At 44.1% G+C, this 21,829-nt stretch overlaps 13 protein-coding genes across 13 annotated transcripts; 8 read left to right on the plus strand and 5 right to left on the minus strand.

The window, feature by feature from the left end:
* Window positions 1–409: 409 nt before the first annotated feature.
* On the plus strand, window positions 410–1,303 carry KUCA_T00005389001 (uncharacterized protein; the record flags this gene model as incomplete). The annotated part of the gene is made up of 1 exon (XM_022600581.1): window positions 410–1,303. The coding sequence occupies one exon, from the start codon at window positions 410–412 to the stop codon at window positions 1,301–1,303; it is 894 nt and encodes a 297-aa protein (XP_022461388.1).
* Window positions 1,304–1,506: 203 nt separating this feature from the next.
* Window positions 1,507–2,565, minus strand: KUCA_T00005390001 (uncharacterized protein; the record flags this gene model as incomplete). The annotated part of the gene is made up of 1 exon (XM_022600582.1): window positions 1,507–2,565. The coding sequence occupies one exon, from the start codon at window positions 2,563–2,565 to the stop codon at window positions 1,507–1,509; it is 1,059 nt and encodes a 352-aa protein (XP_022461389.1).
* Window positions 2,566–2,871: 306 nt separating this feature from the next.
* KUCA_T00005391001 (uncharacterized protein) lies at window positions 2,872–3,225 on the plus strand (the record flags this gene model as incomplete). The annotated part of the gene is made up of 2 exons (XM_022600583.1): window positions 2,872–2,915; window positions 2,979–3,225. 2 exons carry the CDS (start codon window positions 2,872–2,874, stop codon window positions 3,223–3,225), a joined length of 291 nt encoding a protein of 96 aa, XP_022461390.1.
* Window positions 3,226–3,365: 140 nt separating this feature from the next.
* KUCA_T00005392001 (uncharacterized protein) lies at window positions 3,366–3,905 on the minus strand (the record flags this gene model as incomplete). The annotated part of the gene is made up of 2 exons (XM_022600584.1): window positions 3,366–3,797; window positions 3,888–3,905. 2 exons carry the CDS (start codon window positions 3,903–3,905, stop codon window positions 3,366–3,368), a joined length of 450 nt encoding a protein of 149 aa, XP_022461391.1.
* Window positions 3,906–4,907: 1,002 nt separating this feature from the next.
* KUCA_T00005393001 (uncharacterized protein) lies at window positions 4,908–5,168 on the minus strand (the record flags this gene model as incomplete). The annotated part of the gene is made up of 1 exon (XM_022600585.1): window positions 4,908–5,168. The coding sequence occupies one exon, from the start codon at window positions 5,166–5,168 to the stop codon at window positions 4,908–4,910; it is 261 nt and encodes an 86-aa protein (XP_022461392.1).
* A 289-nt stretch (window positions 5,169–5,457) lies between these two features.
* KUCA_T00005394001 (uncharacterized protein) lies at window positions 5,458–7,908 on the plus strand (the record flags this gene model as incomplete). Its single annotated transcript, XM_022600587.1, has 1 exon — window positions 5,458–7,908. The coding sequence occupies one exon, from the start codon at window positions 5,458–5,460 to the stop codon at window positions 7,906–7,908; it is 2,451 nt and encodes an 816-aa protein (XP_022461393.1).
* Window positions 7,909–8,028: 120 nt separating this feature from the next.
* On the minus strand, window positions 8,029–9,783 carry KUCA_T00005395001 (uncharacterized protein; the record flags this gene model as incomplete). The annotated part of the gene is made up of 1 exon (XM_022600588.1): window positions 8,029–9,783. The coding sequence occupies one exon, from the start codon at window positions 9,781–9,783 to the stop codon at window positions 8,029–8,031; it is 1,755 nt and encodes a 584-aa protein (XP_022461394.1).
* Window positions 9,784–10,699: 916 nt separating this feature from the next.
* On the plus strand, window positions 10,700–12,241 carry KUCA_T00005396001 (uncharacterized protein; the record flags this gene model as incomplete). The annotated part of the gene is made up of 1 exon (XM_022600589.1): window positions 10,700–12,241. One exon carries the CDS (start codon window positions 10,700–10,702, stop codon window positions 12,239–12,241), a length of 1,542 nt encoding a protein of 513 aa, XP_022461395.1.
* Window positions 12,242–13,431: 1,190 nt separating this feature from the next.
* Window positions 13,432–14,286, plus strand: KUCA_T00005397001 (uncharacterized protein; the record flags this gene model as incomplete). Its single annotated transcript, XM_022600590.1, has 2 exons — window positions 13,432–13,558; window positions 13,613–14,286. 2 exons carry the CDS (start codon window positions 13,432–13,434, stop codon window positions 14,284–14,286), a joined length of 801 nt encoding a protein of 266 aa, XP_022461396.1.
* Window positions 14,287–14,579: 293 nt separating this feature from the next.
* Window positions 14,580–15,656, plus strand: KUCA_T00005398001 (uncharacterized protein; the record flags this gene model as incomplete). The annotated part of the gene is made up of 1 exon (XM_022600591.1): window positions 14,580–15,656. One exon carries the CDS (start codon window positions 14,580–14,582, stop codon window positions 15,654–15,656), a length of 1,077 nt encoding a protein of 358 aa, XP_022461397.1.
* Window positions 15,657–15,752: 96 nt separating this feature from the next.
* Window positions 15,753–17,057, minus strand: KUCA_T00005399001 (uncharacterized protein; the record flags this gene model as incomplete). The annotated part of the gene is made up of 1 exon (XM_022600592.1): window positions 15,753–17,057. One exon carries the CDS (start codon window positions 17,055–17,057, stop codon window positions 15,753–15,755), a length of 1,305 nt encoding a protein of 434 aa, XP_022461398.1.
* Window positions 17,058–17,351: 294 nt separating this feature from the next.
* Window positions 17,352–19,880, plus strand: KUCA_T00005400001 (uncharacterized protein; the record flags this gene model as incomplete). Its single annotated transcript, XM_022600593.1, has 1 exon — window positions 17,352–19,880. One exon carries the CDS (start codon window positions 17,352–17,354, stop codon window positions 19,878–19,880), a length of 2,529 nt encoding a protein of 842 aa, XP_022461399.1.
* Window positions 19,881–20,239: 359 nt separating this feature from the next.
* On the plus strand, window positions 20,240–21,829 carry KUCA_T00005401001 (uncharacterized protein; the record flags this gene model as incomplete). Its single annotated transcript, XM_022600594.1, has 1 exon — window positions 20,240–21,829. One exon carries the CDS (start codon window positions 20,240–20,242, stop codon window positions 21,827–21,829), a length of 1,590 nt encoding a protein of 529 aa, XP_022461400.1.

Raw genomic sequence — 21,829 nt, forward strand, 5'->3', positions numbered from 1 at the left:
TAGCTAAGTTAACTCTAAACTTTTACTCTGAGGTTGTCAACTTTTGGGTGATTTTGGATGGCTGCACAATTGATAGGATTATCGAAATTGTCAAACTTCTGTCAAAACCTGTAATGTTTTAGAAAGACAATTATTAGTGTAAGGTGATCTTTCGGTCACCTCTAAGCACCTGAATAATTAGGTGAGTACAACCATTTTTGGTTATTACGCTTTCTCTACATTCAACTATATGAAGGATACCATTCACTAGCTCATTTGAACAAACAATCCTCGGACCTCCCGTCCCAAATGCGGCTCTCAAGAATCAAGGTCGTGCACAGGTCCAGATGCAGACGCCGCTGCAAGAAGCAGAGTCATCTAGAGATTTTCACTTGATTACAGGTGATGCATCCACCAGGAAACCACAAAAATGGCAGATGATTTACTAGTGGCCGAGTCCAAAGTCACAGATGGACTCAAAGAGGTGTTATTTGGTTCGATAGCCGGAGCTGCCGGAAAGGTGGTGGAATTTCCTTTCGATACGGTTAAGGTGAGGCTGCAGTACTCACAGACGAGAGAAGTCCCTCTGTTCAATTCCGCCTTGGATTGCATCAGGAAGACCTACCATAGCGAGGGGTTCTTTAATGGATTCTACAAGGGCATTGCGAGCCCTGTATTTGGCGCTTCTTTGGAGATGTCGTGTCTGTTTTTGAGCTACAATGTTGCTCAAGACGCGTTCAAGAAGCACAGATCGGAGTCAACATTGTCAATTATAGATAAGACTGCGTGCGGAGCAATCAGTGGTATGGTAACAGCATTTATATTGACTCCGATTGAGCTGGTGAAATGCCAAATGCAGGTCCAGAATCTTCAGTCGACCGCAGAAATGGGAATTGGCAAAGTGATACGAAAGCTGCTTCAGGAAGACGGACTTTTGGGATTCTGGAGAGGCCATTCCACCACTTTGATTAGAGAGGCTGGTGGATCTGCGTTCTGGTTTGGGTCCTATGAGTACACACTGGAACTATTGAAACGAGTGGGTTCCAAGAAAGAGAGTTCAACCATGGACCAACTGGCAGCAGGGGCCATTGCTGGAGTCACCTACAATTTCTCGATATTCCCCGTGGACACTGTCAAATCGATTATTCAGACTCACGAGGGAACTTCTGAGTCAAACTCGATGGTATCAGTAACAAAATGGATATGGAAACATGGTGGTGTTAAGGGCTTCTACCAAGGTCTGGGCGTTGCTCTGTTGAAAGCAGTTCCTGCAAATGCGATTGTCTTTTTCGTGTACGAGAATCTGAAGAAGGAGTTTAACTAGGCAAAAGAAGGTAATGAGGAAACAGAGGACAATAGATAAAATTGGAACTGGCCATGACTGTAGGCAAAAGCCGCAAGTACCAGTTAGGACACGGATAGAGCGCATGCACAGCATAAAACTAATCTACGATTGATAAGTTGCATTAGAAACTAAAAAAGTAGACGGTAACGAAAAAAATATTAAGGGTTGAGTGTTTTTTCAGCCTATTGAGCTTCTTCCTCAAGACCAGCCATTGGAACCAACTTCTTCTTCCTGAACACCGATTTCACCAACTTGTCACTTGAAGTGACCAGCTCCTGTTTGAAGAAAAACAGGAATGCCGCAGCGGCAACGCTCTGAGTGAGTTTCACCGATAATCCCCTATAGAAACTGGCAATTCCTTCCTCTTTGAGCATGCTCCGAGCCAAATTGTAGGTAGCCTTCAGCTCGTTCTTCTCATCCGTCTCCGTACTCAAATGAAGCCTTGAGCGAAGAGTAATGTATGGATATGTTATGATGGTCGCAATGAGTTTCCCCAATGCACCTAGAATAAGCGCATCCAGAGCAGTAACTCTTCTCCTTCTCACCTTCAAAATCAGTGTCTTTAGCTGCTCGAAGACCGTGTATTGGATTATAGGATTTAGAACCAGTAACAAAGAAGGAACGACTCCATTGAACAGGCCCTTAACTCCCTCGGTTTTCACCAGATACACCAGGGCCTGCAAAGTGTTGAGCTTCTTGAGATCTTGCTGCTCTTTTGCTAGAACCGTCATCCGCGTATTCGTCACCCAAATAGGATTGGTCGCTACACGCGAAATCGAACCAGCAACAGCTCCCGCAGCAATGCTCTGGGTAACACTTAGACCCGAGTTCTGACGCGATCCGCGCCTGGAAAGCGTCTTGCCTGTGAGCTCGTAGAAGTAGTAGTACAGAAAGTTGGTGGCTGCGTTGCCAATAACCGCGCTTTCCAGACCATTGTAAAGTCCTTTGAGACCCTGTTGCTTCACGATTTTCTTCAAGACCTCCACGTTGGAAGGGACAGTGTTCGCTGAGTCAGATTGAAGGTTTTGGGGTCCAACCATCAAGCTCCACAGTCTTGTCCTAACACTTCTGGACCTTCCCATCTCCTCAGCAACCACAGACTCCGCATCCTCAGCCTTTGATTTTTGAGCCTGGGCCAAAGTTGTAAGCGTGACCAGTGGATAAGTCACCACTATCGATAGGATGCCGCCTCCAGCGCCGGCTAATGCATGGGCCAATTGATCGACGTCCGAGTCTGACATTTTTAGTATGAAAACAATATTAGCAAGCCTTAATTCCTAGGAATGACAACTGACGAGGGGTGGGTTATTCCAATATGGTTTTATATGGTTTACCCCGACTGGTAGCCATGCAAATAGCCTACACCGCGTACGCAAGAGGGTGATAAGATGCTCCAGCCACGAGTAGTGCGCAGCCAAATAGCAACATCCACCAGCCACATCACCAGCCACGGTCTTGAGAAGGTGAAGATGGGGATCAAAGAGGAGAGAAGAAGGTAAGGATCTGTGCCTGCTTCAACGTTCTCCTTTCTTTTGTTAATTCTTCCAATGAGTCACGGTTACGGAAATCTGCCTTCTCTGAAGGCGTTCTGGTAGGTATTTCCTCGGGCGTTTAGTTCTCAAAATCTGTTTTCACCTCTACTAACACTTCCCAGGAAACAGACACTGTTTCTCTCGTGTCTTGCTATAGGAACGGCTTATTTCGTCAAGTCCAAAGTTCATCTCAGAAGAAGACAGCAATACGTTGAAGAAAGCAAAGAAGAACTGCCAGTCGAGACGAGGCCCGGTTTCCCCACCACGCAGGGTGCTGCCAGTTCACGCAAGAGTGAGTACGAGGGCAGTGGTAGTTCGTATATGTCAAGGAAGTCAGGTGACAAGTTTAGTTGGGGCATATTCAAATAAAGAAGAACAAGAAGGCTACGTTTCGACGAATTTACAATCTAGGTCTTTGACCAGTTACCTGTATATATAATACATTTTGAATTACATTTTGGGATCAAACCATAGTTAAACACTCGAAAATAGAAACTTGCCATTTGCAATTATTTTTCACCACCAGCAAAGTAGTCGGCCATTTCCTGGTCCAACTCTTCGATGGTCTTCTTAGCCTTCTTCTTTGGAGCTGGCTTGGTCTTCTTAGCAGGCGTCTTCTTGACCGTAGCCTTTGCGGATGCAACAGCAACTGGTTTACCCTTTGTCTTTGGCTTTACCTTGGCCTTTCCTTTGGCAACCACAGGGGCAATCGAGTTTACAGTGATTCTTGACGACAATGGCTTCTTGGTTGGGTCAACGACCAGTTCCAATCTCAACTTGGACTTACCGCCATCAATTGGAGCTCCGTTAAACTTCTCCATGGCCTTGGATGCACTGGCAGGCTTGTGGAAGCTCACCGTGGCAATACCCTTGGAGATACCCTTCTCATTATAGGAAAGGTTGACGGACTTGACACCACCTACCTGGGATTGCAAAAATTCCTGCAATAGTTAGTATAACGTTTCTTCAAAACAGTCCAAACAAATGATCCCAAAATGAAGAAAAAAGATGTCTCTTGCGCCTTATCATACCCCTTCCAAATAACCCATGATTTTCCCTTAGCGCTCGAAACCATCCTGTTGTTCACCTCTCTCCTCTAAACTGCCATAATTCCTTAAATCTTTACGGATATCAGCCAACTTGCATATAACAGGGACCTTATCACAATTAAGAGACCACGAATTTCACGAATTTCAATTGTGCTTCCAGAGCTACGACCATTCCCCCATAAGTGAGTCGTTGAATTCGGAGCTGTCACTGGCATTTGACAGTGGTCTATGGTTCTGGTCCCCGGTCACTGGCTCTGGTAACCAGAAGCCGAGCTCGAATCTCGTTTGCAGGTATTATACGTAACATCTTAGTGATGTAATGACTCTGCCTGTGACCTCTATGCTGATTAATTCTGATATCCGTCTATGACTTCGGGTAGACAGTTTCTCTGTAAATGAAGTTCAGTTACTGTGAGTCTATGAGATCATATCTGATCAACTTCACTTGTTATCTGAAGCTCAAAAAACAGGCAGATTATTACGCTAGAAAGACCCTTAACGAATCAGTAACTCTAGATTTGAGGTAATTGTTATAGCCTAATTCCGCCGTTTCCTCAAATCTCGTTACCATTCATTGGATCAACCACACGTTGTCGTCTGTTTCAATTAGACCACAGCTCTGCATTGCTGTGCAATACCAGAGAAGGCTCTGATTGAGTCAGCGTGATAGTAACATCATCTTCAGATACATCTTCAGATGGAGTCAGACACACTGAAAGTTTGCATTCACTCAGAAACCTCAATAAAGAGTTCCTCGAGAAATCTCAACTAAGAGTTCCCCGGATCGAGTTTCAGACAAACATAGGGGGGATGGGATTGTATGAGGCACACGAGCAACCCAGGCACTGTTCTCCAGCTCAGAACTTTGACCATATAGCTCAAAATCTGTCTTGGAACTCGATGCCATCTCATTGGAAGCGTTTAAGAGTCCAGTGAGAATTCACCATGGGCATTGCGAGAAACACTGTTCTTCTTCACTCTGCTTCATCCACTTCATTCAACCTAAATAACACATACTCTCAAAGCATCCTGCTTGATGTCCTTTGGTAATCCGTAAACGATGACCTTCTCAGCAGCAGCAACATCCAGGACAGGGGCACGAGCCTTGGCTGGAGCAGCCTTAGCAGCCTTAGTAGGCTGTTTCTTGACAGGGGCCTTGGCCACTTTGCTGCCGACTGCCTTCTTCTTGTTGTCACGACGTGGCGCGGCCTTCTTAGAGGCTGAGATGATGTCGTCCAACGATTTCTCCAGAGCAGCAGACATGATTATTATGGTTTTGATTCGAAAGATTCGATGGAAAGATTCGATTGTTCAAAGGAGTAGAAAGAATGCAGGCATTCTCAGGAGCTCCTTGAACTCGTCGAGAAATCAAGGCCGGGTAACACTTTCCTAATGAGGTTAAATTGATAATGCCGCCTCATTTGGTGTGTTTTCAAGGTACACGCGTTGATAGTGAAATATAGCACATCCACATAAGGTTTTCAAGGGACGATTTCGAGAATTAGAAACTGACTTCACGCTAAAATAAACAAAGAGTTCCGTTTCATTTGGCATGACGGAGGAACGACCCGAGAGGCCTAGAGATGAGAAGAGCAGTGACCATATACACAGAAACATAGAACTGATTCTCACTCTGGAATTTGACAAGCACCATGGTGAGGTCATACGAAATCAACATCCTCTCGGCAAATTTGGCTTGTTGTCCGAGCAGATCCCCGGTCTGAATCTGATTCCTTCCCAATTGCACAAATCGTTGAACAGAGAGAACTGGACGATAAGTCCTATGTTCATCCAGAAAGATGGAAAACTGAGCTACAAGAAAGCTGACAAAAATTCGACTCTGTGCTATGCTTTGACACTTTCGGTTTTCCAGGAAGATGATTCCTACAGAAACGGTACTGCCAAAGGCATATGCTTGATCACCACGTTGCCATATTACAATGCCTTTAAGCCATTACTGACCATGCTTTCCCATAATGCACTTTTCGACGAGAAGTTCGAGGAATTCATTGCAGTCTACAAAAGCTTGAATGATGAGCCTTTTGACCGTCTCAATGACTATTTTAGAACGTTATCCAAAGGTAAGAGATTGCCGTTGCTGAAGATGATTGAATATGAAGAGGAAGAAATAGCCAACGGAAAAGAATCACAGAAAACGCTCAAGTCCCACCTGTTTTCCCAGAATAAAGCCTTGTTTGAAAAACTCAGCTATAATAGCTCTAGCAAAACTTTCAAGTTCACAGTGTCGCTATCGGGAATGCCCTTTCCAATAATGATTCCACTAACCTCATTGATAGCGTCCCCATTTGCACAATTTGGTTATGATCTCGAACAAGACCAAATATTGAGATCCTTCATGATACACACTCAGCATATTAAAGTTGTGAAGTCAACAGACGAAGTTACGAGTAGTTCTGTGGTCGCTCCTAATGGTCTACAGCAAACTCCTGTCATTCTAATGCTCATATATGCCGTCCTTTTGAAACAGAGAGTCATGATTTTTGCATATGATACACCCATAAACGACCTCGTGGAGTTTGTTTTATCTCTGGTTATTTTAACTGCCACTGACGAATCTACTGGCTTGGACCATTGCTATCCATACATGGATCTCTCGCAAGCAGAGTTGCTAGAGGGGCTAAAAAAATATATAGTGGGAACGTCTAATCCAATGGTGACGTCGAAGAAAGATGGAAAATATCCTTGGGACTTGCTTTATGACATGGACAAAATGGAAATTACTTTAAATTCCGAAACGAGCCGTCCTTCTCACAGACCCACCAAGAAAAAGCCACACAGATCTGACCCCCCTAAGTTCTTCAGAAAAACTTCTAACTTCTTCCGAAAAGTTAAAAATGGCAACACAGAACTGAACAAGCCATCTGTATCGGATTTGAATGACGATATAAGAAGCATTTCCACGATGACAATCTCCACGGAGAGTTCCCACCTCACAGAATCAACGGCTGACCCTCCATCTTGCAAGCACGAGGTAATTAGCGAATATTGCAAATCACAGCATCAGAAAAGGGAGAGCAGCAAGTTAGCAACGACCTCCAAACTGTCGTCGTTCTTTTCTTTCGGGTTCCAGAACGATTTGTCAATGGACTCGCTTGATCTGGCCGGTGATGAAGATGAAAAATTCAGTCCAAGGGACTCGAACTTCTTGAAAACTCTTGAAACTCTGGTTATTGAGAAGCATGACGATATTTCTATATACATGGCAGTCCAGAATCATCTTTTTCAACTCAACAGGGCCGTGTTGCCTGCTTTGGAGATCTCTAAAAGCAATTCCATATTGGAGCTTTTCAGGAAGTTTGCAAACTCGAAGATAGCCAGTTCACCTGAGGCCTGGAAATCCACAGACGTTAAGGAAGAACTCGCAAGGTATATTCAGAAACAAAAAATTGTGCAAATGCTGCCTTTGGGACTCGAAACTAGATACGAAATCACTAATGGTCCACTTGCAATCGAAGACTTCTCGATCATGAGTTTGAACCACATGCTGGATTATTACATGAATTTGAGCAAAGGCGAGCTGGTAGGAAAATATAGAATTCTGGAAGCATTTCCAAAGCAAAGCATTCTAAAGACGGAGAGAATTGATTGTCTCCTTGGGTTCAAGAGTTTCGTCTATTTCATCGACATCACTTACCTCCTCAGCTGTTTTTCCAAGTTGACTGTGGAGGGTTATTCAGACGCATTCTTGTCAAGACAAGTTACATGTCTCTTTAAGTATCTTAACGAGTTTTTGAGTGGGGATTCAATAAACGATGAATCCAGGTTAGATGAGTTCATGAGTTGCATTGTCCAATTTGAAACCACCCAGAGCATGTTCACCACGTTGGAGAACATCGTTTGGGTTGGAATGTACTTCAGAGAGAAAAACAGCAGCGTGGATGTGGAGTTTTCTCGATTCTTAAAGAGATTTCACAAGAACAATCTGGTGAGTTCTTGGTTCTGGGAGAACCTCAGCGTTTATCTGAAGGAATCATTGCAGTGATGATTACGGCCTCATAATGAAGGTCTGGAAATCCCAGTTGAAATTTTTTCGATCCTGATATTTTAAAAGAAAATTGCGCGAAGCGATGAATGACTGGTTATATGATTGTTGAATAATTTATTAAACTTTAGATTTACTGTTAGCAGTCATCTTGATAAATCTCCAAGGGCAATCCATCTTATCCATGATTACCTCCACCATATTGATCTTGCCAGACTGGATACTGTTCAGAGCTAAGCTTAGGTCCTTCTGGCTTTTAACCTTTACACTGGAACTTTTGGTCTCGGTATAGTCACCAAAAACTCTGAATAGATCACACCATTGCCAATGGGGAACGATATCGTTATAGGTCCTCTCTGGACCCTTGATGATCCTCTCCACCGTGTAACCTGAGTTATTGAGCAGGAGAACTGTAGGAGAGATACCTTCTTGAATATAGTTTCCAAATTCCTGGATGGTCATCTGGGCTGCCCCGTCACCTTCTACTAGAATGAGCCTGGACTCAAAACCCATGTCCTGAAGCGCTTTCCCCACGCCGAGCGTGGCAGGAAGGGCATAACCAATAGACAGATAGAACTGTTGGCCAATGTACTTCACTCCCTGCGGAAATACCAGATCTGGAATAGCAAACATGAACGAACCTGTGTCACAAACCAGAACATCATTTGGTCTCAAAAATTCTTGGAGAGAGTAGAACAAATCTGTCTGGGAAACGTGAGGTGTCGGAACAGGCGTTGGATGATTCATAAGGATTTTGTCAATTGGCCAGTTATCCGTAATGGTTTCTGGAATTTTAGCCTTTTCCAGTAGCGCTAGCATTGCGGGCAATACATAAACAAAGTTCACATCAGTGAAAATTTCTGAACAGACTCTGATCCGTTCATGGTTGAGTGTGATGATCTCGTTGAGGCCACTGTGGATGCTATCATGACCAGAATTGATCTCGTTGTCGTAATCGCCTATATGAATAAGTAAATCAGACGAATCGATCCAGTCAATAATAGCTTGATTAGACTCATTACCGTTGTAACTTCCGACGTAAGAATTCTCGGTTTCGTCAAGAATACCTTTGCCCATCATAGAAGCGAAGTTGGGGATCTGTGTGGATTTGACGAACTCTCTCACCGTCTCAGTCATATCGAAGCGGTCGGTGAAAACGTCTGCTAGAATACACGGATTTGATGAATGATAAATCTTATCCAGAATAAGAGTAGCAATTTTGAGAGTTTGACTGGGATTTGGATCAATGGGTCTTTCATAGAACATTTCACCAGGTGTGGTCAGTAATGAGGTGGAATCAACCAGACTGTCCGCAAGATCAATTGGCACAAAGAGGTACCCCGGTCTCTTGTGGTATAAGATCTCGGAAAGCACATGATCAATTTTCTGGTATGCCTCGTCTGCGTGTGTTATAGTCTCAGCGCAACATGAGACAGCCCCAACCATATTCTCGTAGGAGTAATGATCAGCTGCATGCAAAACACTCTTATCGGTAACCAGATGATGGGTGAATCTTCCGTCAGCTTTGAATATGGTAGGCGTGGTCCCCACAATATGAAGCACTGGAACGTACTCTGCAAATGCACCCGAAATTCCATTGATAGCAGACAGTTCACCTACACCAAAGGTGGTGACAACCACACCCAACTTCCCAGACATACGGGCGTACCCGTCAGCCGAGTAAGCAGAGTTCAGCTCATTACAGCACCCAACCCATTTCAAGCCCTGAACGGAGTACAAATGTTCCAGTAGACCAAGATTGAAGTCTCCTGGTACTCCGAATATAGAGCCGATTCCAAGACTACGGATTCTGCGAAAGAGGTACTCCCCCAGAGGGAGCTGGTCGTCTGAGGATGAGAAGGCAACAGGAGACATGATAAGGCCAAAAACAAAGCCAAAAACAAAATGGACTACGACCAAAAAATAATATAAACTTAAATAAGCCAGGAAGCATACTGCTCTTTATAGTTGCTTCCAATAACCAGATCACACTATCTGGGCCTAGCTGAGATGCCTTCGATAACCGAACACTCGCATGACGCGATGCGCAAGTGTGCGTCGGCGATGAAGCTCGGTTGGAAACGGGAGAGGACCGAGACTCCAATCGGGCCGTGCGGATACAATTTCGGTATAAGGGAAAGAATCGTGCAACAATAATAATCTTGCAACCAATTTGGAATATCTATAGGGTCCAGACTTTAACTAGTGGCATAGTTTGTGGTGCAGATGGTGGTGACTAGACGGTGGCTCCAACGGTCGGAGACCGTAACAAAGTGATTGGCTAACAGGTTTGCCAAAAACTAGCGTATTTTATGTGAAAGTCAAAAATAGAAACCAAGTTTCGTTGGGCAAGGAATTTTTCATGGATCAAATGTTCACGTCTTAGCGAGGAGGAGAAGGAAGCTGGGTCTATCCCAATCTTTGCTCTTCCCTGCGTATCAACCCCACAGTGCCTGTCAATGGACCCACTCTCACACTCCCGCATCTTTCTCAACCCGACGATAATTGCAGCGAGAAAGTCTCAGAGAATCATGCATATGCCCCAATTCCCTACTCAAAAACTCAATCACAGCTTGGTTGTCTTCCCCAGATCTCAGAGTCAAAAAGATAGTCAGAAGAGTGCCCCAACCAAAACTGCAATCCAGGATTGACTGAAACACGCAGAAACTTTTTCTTTTGTGCAAGTCTCTATATTGGAGTATCTCTCTTTAAAAAAATTCCTTTACCACGCAACACGCCTGAAGAAACTTGATCGCCTTTCCAAAATACCATATTATCTGTTTTGAGTCAGATGTCACGCGTAAAGATCAATTCAAAGAGCCATTCGCCTTCAGGGAGCCAACCTCCCTCGCCTATACAGAGGAGCTCCTCTTCAACATGGAACAACTTCACCCAATGGCAGCACAACCTAAAGCACACCATCAAGATCATACTGTCGACGATATATCTGTTTCTTATAATACTGACGATACCGTTATCGTTTGAGATTGGTGGAGTCAATTGCGGATTGAGTTTCTCGATAACCATCCTGCTACTATACTTTGTGCTGACGACGCTTAGAGTGCTGAAATACCACAGGATTATTTCCACCTTCTTATACTATTCACAACATGTACTGTTGCCCTCAATACTATTCTTGTTCCTGACGGTGTTTCAGAGCAGTGACAAGACTAGAGAAGAGATTGAGACGGATACTATCTACAAGCAGATATGGTGGAACGTGATAATCAAGATATGGAGGATTTTCCTGATCAATTCCACTCCGTTATTCACGATTCTGGAAGGATTTTGCTCGCTATTATCAATCCAGATTGTTGGACAAATATCTACGTGGCTGATCAAGAAAAGGTCCGATTCGTGGAGTATCGTCAGTTTGATCACCTCCTCGTGCATCATCACCACGGCTCTGTACTTTCTGGCCAGAATCTACTTCACACCTATAGACTTGACTAACGTGGGCTTCATTTCCGCCTCGCTACTGGGATCTGTGTTTACGTGTACCGCTTTTATTGGAGTTTATGCCATATATACTGGCAAAGCATCCACGTTGGAATGTTCATTGATGATGGCCTACATCGTGAAATGCTCTTACGAGCTATTCCCAGAATTGTCCGAGAGAAACCTGGATGGACTTATGAAATTCGTGATGGATGAGTTCAAGAAGATAAATGACCAGGCAAATGACTTGAACCAGGAGTTCCTCAAGAGCGTTGGACAAACTTTTGAGAACCTTGGTGACCAGAGAAGACAGAACTATCTTATCGCTAAAATCACCAGGTCGGAGAGTTTTCAAGAATTAGCAAACAAGATTTGGGAGTTGTTCTTTCAGCTGAAAGAGATTGCCATCAACGTTGTTTTCAAGTTCGTCACGGAAAATTTCCCAAGGTCTTTCGAAAGCCTGTGGGACTTCTTGAAGCTGGCCACTGCCAATATCACCCTCCCAATCATCCTTACGCTGGCATATAGAATCGCTGTCTTTTTTGCAGCAACCAAGATCATACCCATTCTCTCGTCGACGCCGGCCTCGCAACAGCAACAGCAACAGCAACAGCAACAATCCACCACGCTGAGGTTGATCTACCTCTACTCCCCATGTATTATTATCGCCGTCTACACGAACCTGATGTTTCAATACCAGGCAGAGACCAACACTCAGATTGGCCAGGACGATCATTTCTACAACTGGCTTAACCTGAAGGTTCATTCTGTCTTGAATATCCAGCCATGGCAGTTCTGGAACTGGATCAATATGTTCGTCACCTTGGCTCTGTACTCGCTCGAGCTGGTGAACCACAATTACGACGAAAGTTCCCTGGTCAATCACTGGAACTAGGAGCTGACTTATTTATTCGTATTTGCTTGTATCAATATGTTTTTTTGGAGTTTTTGAATTTTAATATTTTGACTTTTACGGTCTGTAATTCTAGTAGAACACAGGGCTTTGGTCTTTCTCTTCTGCTTCCGGGGTTTCCATTTCCAAAAGTCAGAACATTTTTAAAACAAGTTATCTTCGTAGTTTCTTTGAAACTCAGAGCTTGACTCTATTTTGTTTGAATCTCATCATAAAATTGGAAATGGGAACACCACAAGTTAAGAGAAGACGTTCAAATGACGCTCAAGAGACATTCTTGGCCCACCATTTGAACGAATACACTACGCTCCTTTTAAGATTTGGCACCTTCGACAGTGCAAGTTTCGCCTAATAGACAAACAACAAACCTGGTGAAAAAAGAGTTGGACAACACCATGAGTTGAGAGTGAGCCTCATCGAGTTAATCGAGGTTCCCTTTATAGACCGAGAGATCCAAAAGGCAACCAACCGATCAGATTGCATGACTATATTGCTATGGCCCCAAGGAACCATAAACTGCTGAAAAATTCCCAGGGAATGAACCCGGAGAACTTCACCGAGCCTAGAAGACTCGGGAAAACAAAGCCACTGGTAAGAAGACACCATACTGCAAAATCAAATCTTCAACTTCTTCCACCGAGCAGTCCAGACCACACCCATACAAGTCTCAATAGGAGAAGAGGCGGTTTGTAAACCCGATTAAATTGAAGAAGTTGTTTGGCAAGAAGCGACGATTACAGATGGTTGGTCTCTCTCGCCAATAGTAAGCACCGTGTATTCGGCACTGGACGTTTCCGCCTCTTGTATTAGCCGAGGACTTTCCCCAAGACAAGTTACGAATGAGATACAGGAACTCATTCCTTTTGTTTGTCTCGATTCACAATTCTTCAGTCATGGTGCGCGAAGAAGAAAGAAAACAAGACGAGTGCAAAAAACATCCAGACGTTGGAAAAATTCAAATTTCTCTATATTGATGAGTACACGAACCAGGCTAATGTAGACAGGGTAACGCTTGATAACCCACAAGGATTCCTATCTGTGGACCAGAACCTGCTTCTGTCAGCATCTTCATACCTAGCGTTATTGCATCTGGTTAATTTCTTTGAAGGATTTTTTTGGTTGGGCTTTGAAGATTTTGATGCAGTTGATAACCGAGGAATAATAAAGCCAGAATGAGTGCCAGCTATTGGTGTTCGTCGCAGAGACAGAAATGGCAGTACACGAGAGACCAATTGACCAGAATAAGGGCCGATTTGGGTGACAATTGCAATGTGCACAATAGGATCTTCTTGCATTCTTGTGAGTCTTTGTCTTTTTTGACGAGAGGAGAGTTCTACTTACTAACTTTATCAGTAATCGTGAAACTAGGAGGAAAACTTAACCTGCGTCAAGTAATACTGTCTACGGCAGAAGTGTTCCTGAACAGGTTTTTAACGCGCGCAACTCTAAAAGAGGTCAACGCTTATCTTCTGGTGACCACATGCATATATCTGGGTTGTAAGATCGAGGAGAGTCCTGTCCACATAAGGAACATCGTGAACGAGTCAAGAAATGCATGGCCAGAGTTCATACCGTCTGACCCCACCAAGCTCGCCGAGTTCGAGTTCTACTTGATAGAGGAGATGGACTGCTATATGGTGATACACCATCCTTACAACTCGCTAGTACAAATAGTCCAAGTTTTGAAGACTGGAGACTTCAAAGTGGGCATCACCAGTGATGAACAAAAGATAGCCTGGTCCATAGTCAATGACTCCTACATAACTGACCTGCCTTTGCTTTTTCCTCCGCATATCACCGCCATTGCCGCGGTATACATGGCCTGCATTCTCATGGATGATAATATCTACAAGAACCAACGCGTTAACAGTTTCATCAAGTTTCTGGCTGTTTCAAATGTGGATTTGGACGAGGTTATTGAGGCCGTCCAGGAAATGCTCACATTGTATGAGAACTGGAACGGTTATGATGAGATCAGCATACGAAACTCGCTGAACTTCCGAATTCTGTCGCTGAATAATGCATAAATGGAACAAGTGTCCCTATCATTATATGAAATATAAAACAATGGTATCATAAAATACAGGTTTATTGTTTTACCCTCAATACTATTACTAACAATAAACCAGATCTGTACAAAGATCCAGGGTTTCGAGGCTGTGCTTGGCCTAATGTTAGTCGTGCGTCAAAAGATTGTCTGAACGGCCAAAAAATTTCGATTACGTGTTTCGGTAATCAATGCACTCTCGAGGAGTGGAAAATCGCACTGCTACAGGCAAACGCAGTCTAAACTTCATTGAGGGTAAAGGCTGGTTTACAAATGAGTCAAGACGAAAAAATGGGCCTGAGACATCGCAGCAAAGAGTCGTCGCCGTTGGCGAAAAAGGTGGTGCCATCTGGCAAGGGCCTCGAGGACAAGACATCGAAAATCAAGCACAAATATTCCCTGGAGCAAACCCAAATTGCAATTTGCCTGCCTATTATGATTGGGCTATGGATTTTGGGCCAAAAATTCACGTGGATCAGCAAATCTTTCCACTTACAGTATCAAATCGGCGAAGGCGTGTATGAGGTTGGCTCAGAGGACCTGTATTTCGTGTTGCTATGGGTGGTGATCCACACTTTTATCAGAGCAGCCGTCATGGACCTAATCCTCGGAAATCTGGCTTCCTGGGCTAACATTCACAACGCAAAGGGCGTCCAAAGGTTTAAAGAGCAAGGCTGGTCTTTGATATATGGCTTGGTGTCGTTTGCATCGGGACTATACCTATACGCGAACTCAGACTACTTCCTTAATTGCGACGCACTCTACTTGGGATGGCCACAGGATCACCTTCCATTTCTGTTTAAGAACTACTACCTGATCCAGATGGGTTTCTGGATCCATCAGATTGTGGTGTTGCACATCGAGGAGAGGAGGAAAGACTACTACCAGATGTACTCGCATCACATCATCACGTGTGCTTTGATGTTTGCGTCATACTATCTCTACTTCCAAAGAGTGGGCAATGTAATCCTGGTGATCATGGACGTTGTGGATATTTTCCTGTCGCTTGCGAAGATGCTCAAGTATTGCGGGTTCACCAACGTGTGCGATTATGTTTTTGGCCTCTTCATGACGGCATGGATCATACTCAGACACATCGTTTACAACTACATCGTCTGGCATGCCTGGGCTAAGGCCAAGATACTTCTTGGTGACACATGCGAGGATCTCGCAAGACAAAACATAAAAAAGAGGATGTGTTACCACGGCTGGGAAATTGACTGCTTCGTGGGACTGTTGGCCGGACTGCAGGTGCTGTTTATCATTTGGATGTATCTCATTGCAAGGGTTGCCTATAAGGTGATGTCAGGCAAGGGTGCAGACGATGTTAGAAGCGATGACGAAGAATAGGGTGAATTTGATAGAAGGGTGACTAATTATCATCAGAAGATTTCAGTCAGGTGTCCATGATAATTCTATTGCGTTGGGCATATTTTATGTAGATACTCAGATGAACAGACTGGCATAAAGGCATATAAACATCGAAATAATTCCCCATACAGTCAACACTAGACTGAGGGTTCTAAGCTTAGAGCTCTTGAATATGCGTGCGTCATACTCTGGGTAATTGTCCTCGAGGGCCTTCACCAGAACAGGATCTGTGGAGTTGATAAGCTTGTAACCAAAAAGACCCGGTAAAATAAACGAAATGGCCGTAGAACCGGTTGCTCCCACAAGTGACAGGATCAGCTCGAAAGATTTCAAGGATATCGCAATCACGTAGGATGCAATGAGTATGGCTGTGGTCAGGATCAAGAACCTTTTTTCTCCAAGTGGGTTAGTTGCAGTCCCGGGCAACAGGGGAACCGCTTCGTCCGAGGCAGTTTTCCATTTTGTCTCAACCCAATAAGCAATGTTGTTAATGGAAATTCTGCACGGATGGAACATGAGGGGGAAGGAGATCAACACCATGAGCACCAGAAGCAGTTTGGCAAACCAGACGGCTCGGGTGTTCTCGTACATCAAAATAATGTTGCCAGTAATGGCATCTCCAAAGGGGAAATAACCCATCAGCCCCACACTCACGAACAAAGCCATGGCAACAGAAATAGAGGCGATGATGATTTTGTGGAGCCTGTATAGCGTGGGGGACTCCAACTCGTTGATGATGGAGTACATGTTTTGGTGACCAGTAAAGGCAAAAACAATGATGGAAAAGGTTGAAAAAATAGCCTTAAACCCTTCTGGACGCCATAAGCTGATATTTCCTCGGTTAGGAACATTTTGAAACCCAGACGGCAAACCAATGAAGAAGTACAGATACACGATAAACACGATGTAGCCAATCGCAACTAGAGCCACCACTGAAGCATATTTGAGAGAGTCAAGTCTTCTCAAATAACACAATGGAAGAACGATAACCAAACTTAGTAATATCCAAAATACCCGGGCCTGACCGTGTGTGAAACTATCGATCTCAACTATGGAGGGCATCAGGTCTCCTGTAAGTACTATGTATGACAACCCCACCCCAAAGCATTGAATGGCAATTGCAATGTCAAAAACCACGGAAAGTTGAGGATAAGTAATGGAGCATACTGTGAAGAAGTTCGATCCTCCTCTGGGCAAAAACTTCGAGCTAAGCACCTGAAGAACAAGACCCAGCCCGGAGGCTATTCCTGACAAGATCACTATCAGGACTCCCAACACCACTCCGTCTGTTCTGATGGCATATGGTATGGCTAATAGTCCAGCACCGATGATTGTGTTGAGGAGATTGACAACTGAAGAGTTGACAGAGGCACCAATCATTTTGCACAAAGACGTAATGAAAATTTGAATTGCCTCAAATCTTCCTGAACTCTTTGAATAGTCCACATATGCGAAATGGCTATCCATCGATTAGCAATGGGCTGGTGGTGGTCACGTGATGCAGATAACACCAGCATGAATGCATGCAAGCCATCTTATCCCGCTTGCATTGTTATTTTACCCTAGTGCAAATAACTTCACAGCCCACAAGAAAAACCATTGGAATCTAATTGCTACAGATCAACAACAACTGCACAGGATCTATTGAGCATAGTTGAACATTGCCTGGTCATTATGAGGGGAGTACTCACCAAGAAGCGTAGACGGATCGTGTCCAACGAAAACAGAAAGCGTGCGCTCTTCAGCTGCGATCGTTGTAAGAAACGCAAGACCGCCTGCAAAAGGCTTCATTCTGACAACCTTAGATATGACCATACTACTCCGTGCATTCAATGCTCTAGAAAAGGTCTGGAGTGTACAACCACGATACCCAGGAAGAAGAGGTTTGTGGGACCCGTGGAAAATGTCGGATTGCACTACAAATGTCTGACGAGTCTGCTCGCTGGATTATTTCCGGAAAGGGATATCTACAATCTTGAACATCTTGTTGAACTGGGGAAATCTTTCAAAATTGACATGCCTGATTTGGACGCTGAACAGGAGGAGGAGGAGGACGAAAACCAGAGTGACGAGGACTCCGATACTGGCGAGAATGGAAACAACCACACCGATCTGAAGCAGTCACTCTCTCACTCGATTCACAGAGATATAACTGTGGAAACGGTAAAACTGGAATCAAAGGTCGAAGAGACACCTGTTGAGCGGAGCGACAAACGGATAGATAGTGAGACATTGATCGTGGATAAAGGAGGAAATGTTCATTATATCGGTTCGACAGGTACCGTTGCTTTGTTGAAGTCGCTTTGCGATATTATCCTGCGAAAATCTTTCAACCTCAAACCGTCACAACCGTTGAGGGAGCTGAGAGACTCCAGACTGGAGACTATCACCAGCTCTCACAATGTTGGAGAGACCAATATGCCTTCATATCTCGCTGGTATGGATCTCACAGATCTTAAACGTCTTCCCATGTCGAACCTATTACCTAGGGAGCAGGCCGATGCCTTGGTTGATGTATTTTTCAAACACGTTCATCCCATGTATTTCGTGTTCATCGAAGCAAAATTCAAAGAAAAGTACGAGCTTTTCTGGTCTGAATTAGATTCTTACGATGAAACGTTCAAGAGCTCTCCAGAATCAAGATTGTCATCTGATTCTGGCGTGGTGACTACTTCGTCTCCTTCTCCCGCAAAAAAGCTGAGTCATACAGAAATTGGATGTATCTATATGGTATGGATCCTGGCGAATAGATACAACTACACGAAGCCTTATTCGAGAACAGACTCTTCTCAATTGGATGACTCTACAGTTGCAAAACTCATAGACATTATCAAGCTCACGTTGCCGGACATCGTGTTGACCCCGTCTGTCAATGGAATCAGATTGGTGTACTTGCTATCCGTTTTCCTTGCCAGCACCAAGGTGCGTGAGAGTGCCTGGATTCTGGTGGAGTTGGCGATCACTCAGGTGCGAAGTCTCGGATTGCACCGTACTAGTTTGCACGTGCAATGCAGTCCAACAATGGCAGAAGAAAGACAACGTCTTTTCTGGGCGCTGATAAAAACCAGGGTATTCTCCAGTTCCTCCTTTGGAAGAGTCCCTGGACTGAACGGCGAAGAAATGGACGTGGATATACCCACTCTGAGTGATCTAAAACCAGACGATCCGTTCAAGGTCTATTACAAACACAACCTGGAACTGTCCAAAATCATGTATGATATCATGATCACGAGAATAAGACTGAACTTGAAGTCAGATCCATTTTCTTTCTCAAACACAGAGCGTACGCTTTTGGTGAAGAAAAGACTTGATGCCTTTTGGCAGACTTTGTCACCAGACTGGCAAGACCCATACAGTCATCCGATTAGCATGTACAAGATCAAGATCAATGTATTCTACCAATACTACCATATCTGTCTGACATTGCCTTTCTATTTCCACTTCGCCAATAACAGCAGTCACCGCATTTCCAAGGGCGATCCAACCATGACTGTTCTAATCACTGGAATTGAATCAGCCTTCAAAATAGCAGAATTGACTACGCTCAATGATGAACAAGGTTTCTTCAACGGAACCCTTTCTAGTGATGTCTTCTTTGCATACAATGCAGTTCTGGTTCTTGCGCTTACCTACATTTTATTTAAAACAAACGGAAGTGCCAGCGAAAGTCTCATTGATTTCACCTATCTGGATACGGCTCATGGCATCAACCTCGCAAGTTTGCTGAATGCCCTAAATCTGGTCAGGAGAATGATTTTCAAGAATAGCTACCGCCTAAACGGTACTGCTGAGACTATCAGTGAGGTAATAGAAACAATTCTACAAGATCTGGGTATCGTTGATATTCTTATCCAGGAGTTTGGCGCCCCTGCGACAATCAATTTAGGAGACAAGTCCAGCAAGCAGCATGTTGAGTCTTTGCCAAAGCATCTTCCCTTGGACAATGACTTGAACCAGGACTATCCCGTTCCTGAGGGATTTCCGACAACGCATATTCTGTCAGAAATGCCGAACATTAATGCCCCCGCCATTGAAAATGCAATGATGAATCACAACGCCTCGTTACCCCAGGATTTTGTCGATGGCCAATTCATAGACATGTTGCTCGGCGATCTTTTCGGGAGTACAGGATCAATGGAGGCAGGAGACTTTGCATCAGATCCCTCGCTTTCATACTGGCAGCCATTATCGAGGTTGTTTTGAGCACTCTATAGGTATGGTCTTTTTGCAAGGTGCAATTGCGTCCCTCGTGCTTATCTGCAGGCCTTGAGCGTCATCGGGCCCTGATCTGCAGGGTAGCGAGCTGAACCTAATAAAACGTTACATATTGATCCAGTTGTTGGATTTTGATTTTCAAGACCAATTTCGAAATACTGTTTTCTTTGAATATATGTTTCCGCTTCCTAAATCAAAACTATCTTAGTATCCCTACAGTGAAATTTGCAAACTGAGTCGCGCGCTACTGATAATGCGGCCGGATGCATTAGATAAGGTGAAGTGATTTTTCAGGATACCAGTTCCTTTCAACTGCTTTTCTCTACACTTCTGAACTCTATCTCAAGATGAATATCCCGGAGTCAACATACCACAGCAATAGCTCCATGATACTGGACTCTCTGGATGCGGGTTTGATTGCACATATCTGTCGGTATCTTTCGGAGAGAGATATGCGAAGTTTCCTGCAGAGTCTCAGCAGTGGAGTGGAGCGACTTTTCAGCTCACCAAATTACTCAAAGTATCTCTTTTTGAGCAAATATGCACCTAAAGAGTTGATGTATGACCCAAGCGATACTACCGTGGGTAAGATGTTTGACCAGGTATGGACAAAGTCCATGAGGGATAACTGGATATTGGGCCAGACTATCACCTATGACACCCGGTCTTATTCTAATTACGTTGGAGCATGTGGGGTTCTTGAAACTGACGAGATTTCACACATGCATGACTGTTACTGGTTTCCTTCCATGCTCAAAGTGACTTTTCAGAAATATGGCGATGGACCTCTGTTTCTGAATCCCAATGGTGAACTCCTAATAGCAGTCAAAGAAGACGCTTTTTCGCTATTCCTCAAACTAGGAGTGAACGGGTGGAGGGTGCACCATGAAAATGGAGATAATAACAACGAATTTCTTATTTTTCCGACGATACCGCTCGTGCCAAGGCCGTTGGTACAGGATGTCAACTTCTTCCCGATAGAAAGCCCGAACGACTCAGCAATGATGATAATATTTCTAAAGCACTCAGTTCCAGGTGAGCGCTTTGTGGACGTATGTACAAGAAAAGGCTACTTTATTGCTTTAGATTCTAGAGGGGAGATGTGGGTAAATGCCTACGATAGCTTGCTTGCTCCATTGGTGCGGCTCAGGTATGATTTTGCTATTTCTTCCTGCATGCCTTTGAAGACGGATACACAAATTTCCAAAGTCACATCGATAGCCATGGGAAGTACATTTATATACTGCGTGGCCGTTGAGAATAAAGGATTTTTGTTCTTTCGTAATGGGCTCAAGCTGCATCACGAAACTTTCATCCCCAATCTGAGCAGTTCAGACATGAGACCTCTCTTCATCAGCTTCCAGAGCTTGGTTCTCAACTCAGAAAAAGACATTGTGGACTGGAAATTTGAAGAATCTACTTTGTTCTATATTGACCGGCAGTCATTTTTATTCATTGTGCCCATTACATTGGGAGTCACGTACTCCTCAATGGTTTACCAGAGTGAAGAACCAAACATCATCCCAATTAGAGATGTCTCGACCTTCAAGAAGCTCAGATGCCATCGGGATTTTGTTGTGATTGAGTATGATGATCGCCTATGTATAATTGACCATGATGAAGGCACATGGAGTGCTGGAATCGAAATTCCGCTAAGTTTGGGGACTCAAATCAAGGACATAACAATCGGGACATGCTCTACATGCCATAACCATTCCTTCAGCTACCTGGTCTTCTTGATTCTTGAAAATGGCCTCTTGATAAAGATACATGTCGTCAAAAGAGAGCACGTGGAATACACGATTCTGTGCCGACTCGCAGAGCGTGGAACTGAATGGAGACCTTTTCAACCTGGCAACCTTCCCTCGAACGCCAACTACCTCTCTAACATCGTGACACTAACGGAGAATGGTATTGTACAGCAAGTTAAATATTGA

Source organism: Kuraishia capsulata, genomic scaffold (genome assembly GCF_000576695.1).
Source record: "Kuraishia capsulata CBS 1993 genomic scaffold, Kuraishia_capsulata_scaffold_6, whole genome shotgun sequence".
In the NCBI taxonomy this organism is placed as follows: Eukaryota; Fungi; Ascomycota; class Pichiomycetes; order Pichiales; family Pichiaceae; genus Kuraishia; species Kuraishia capsulata.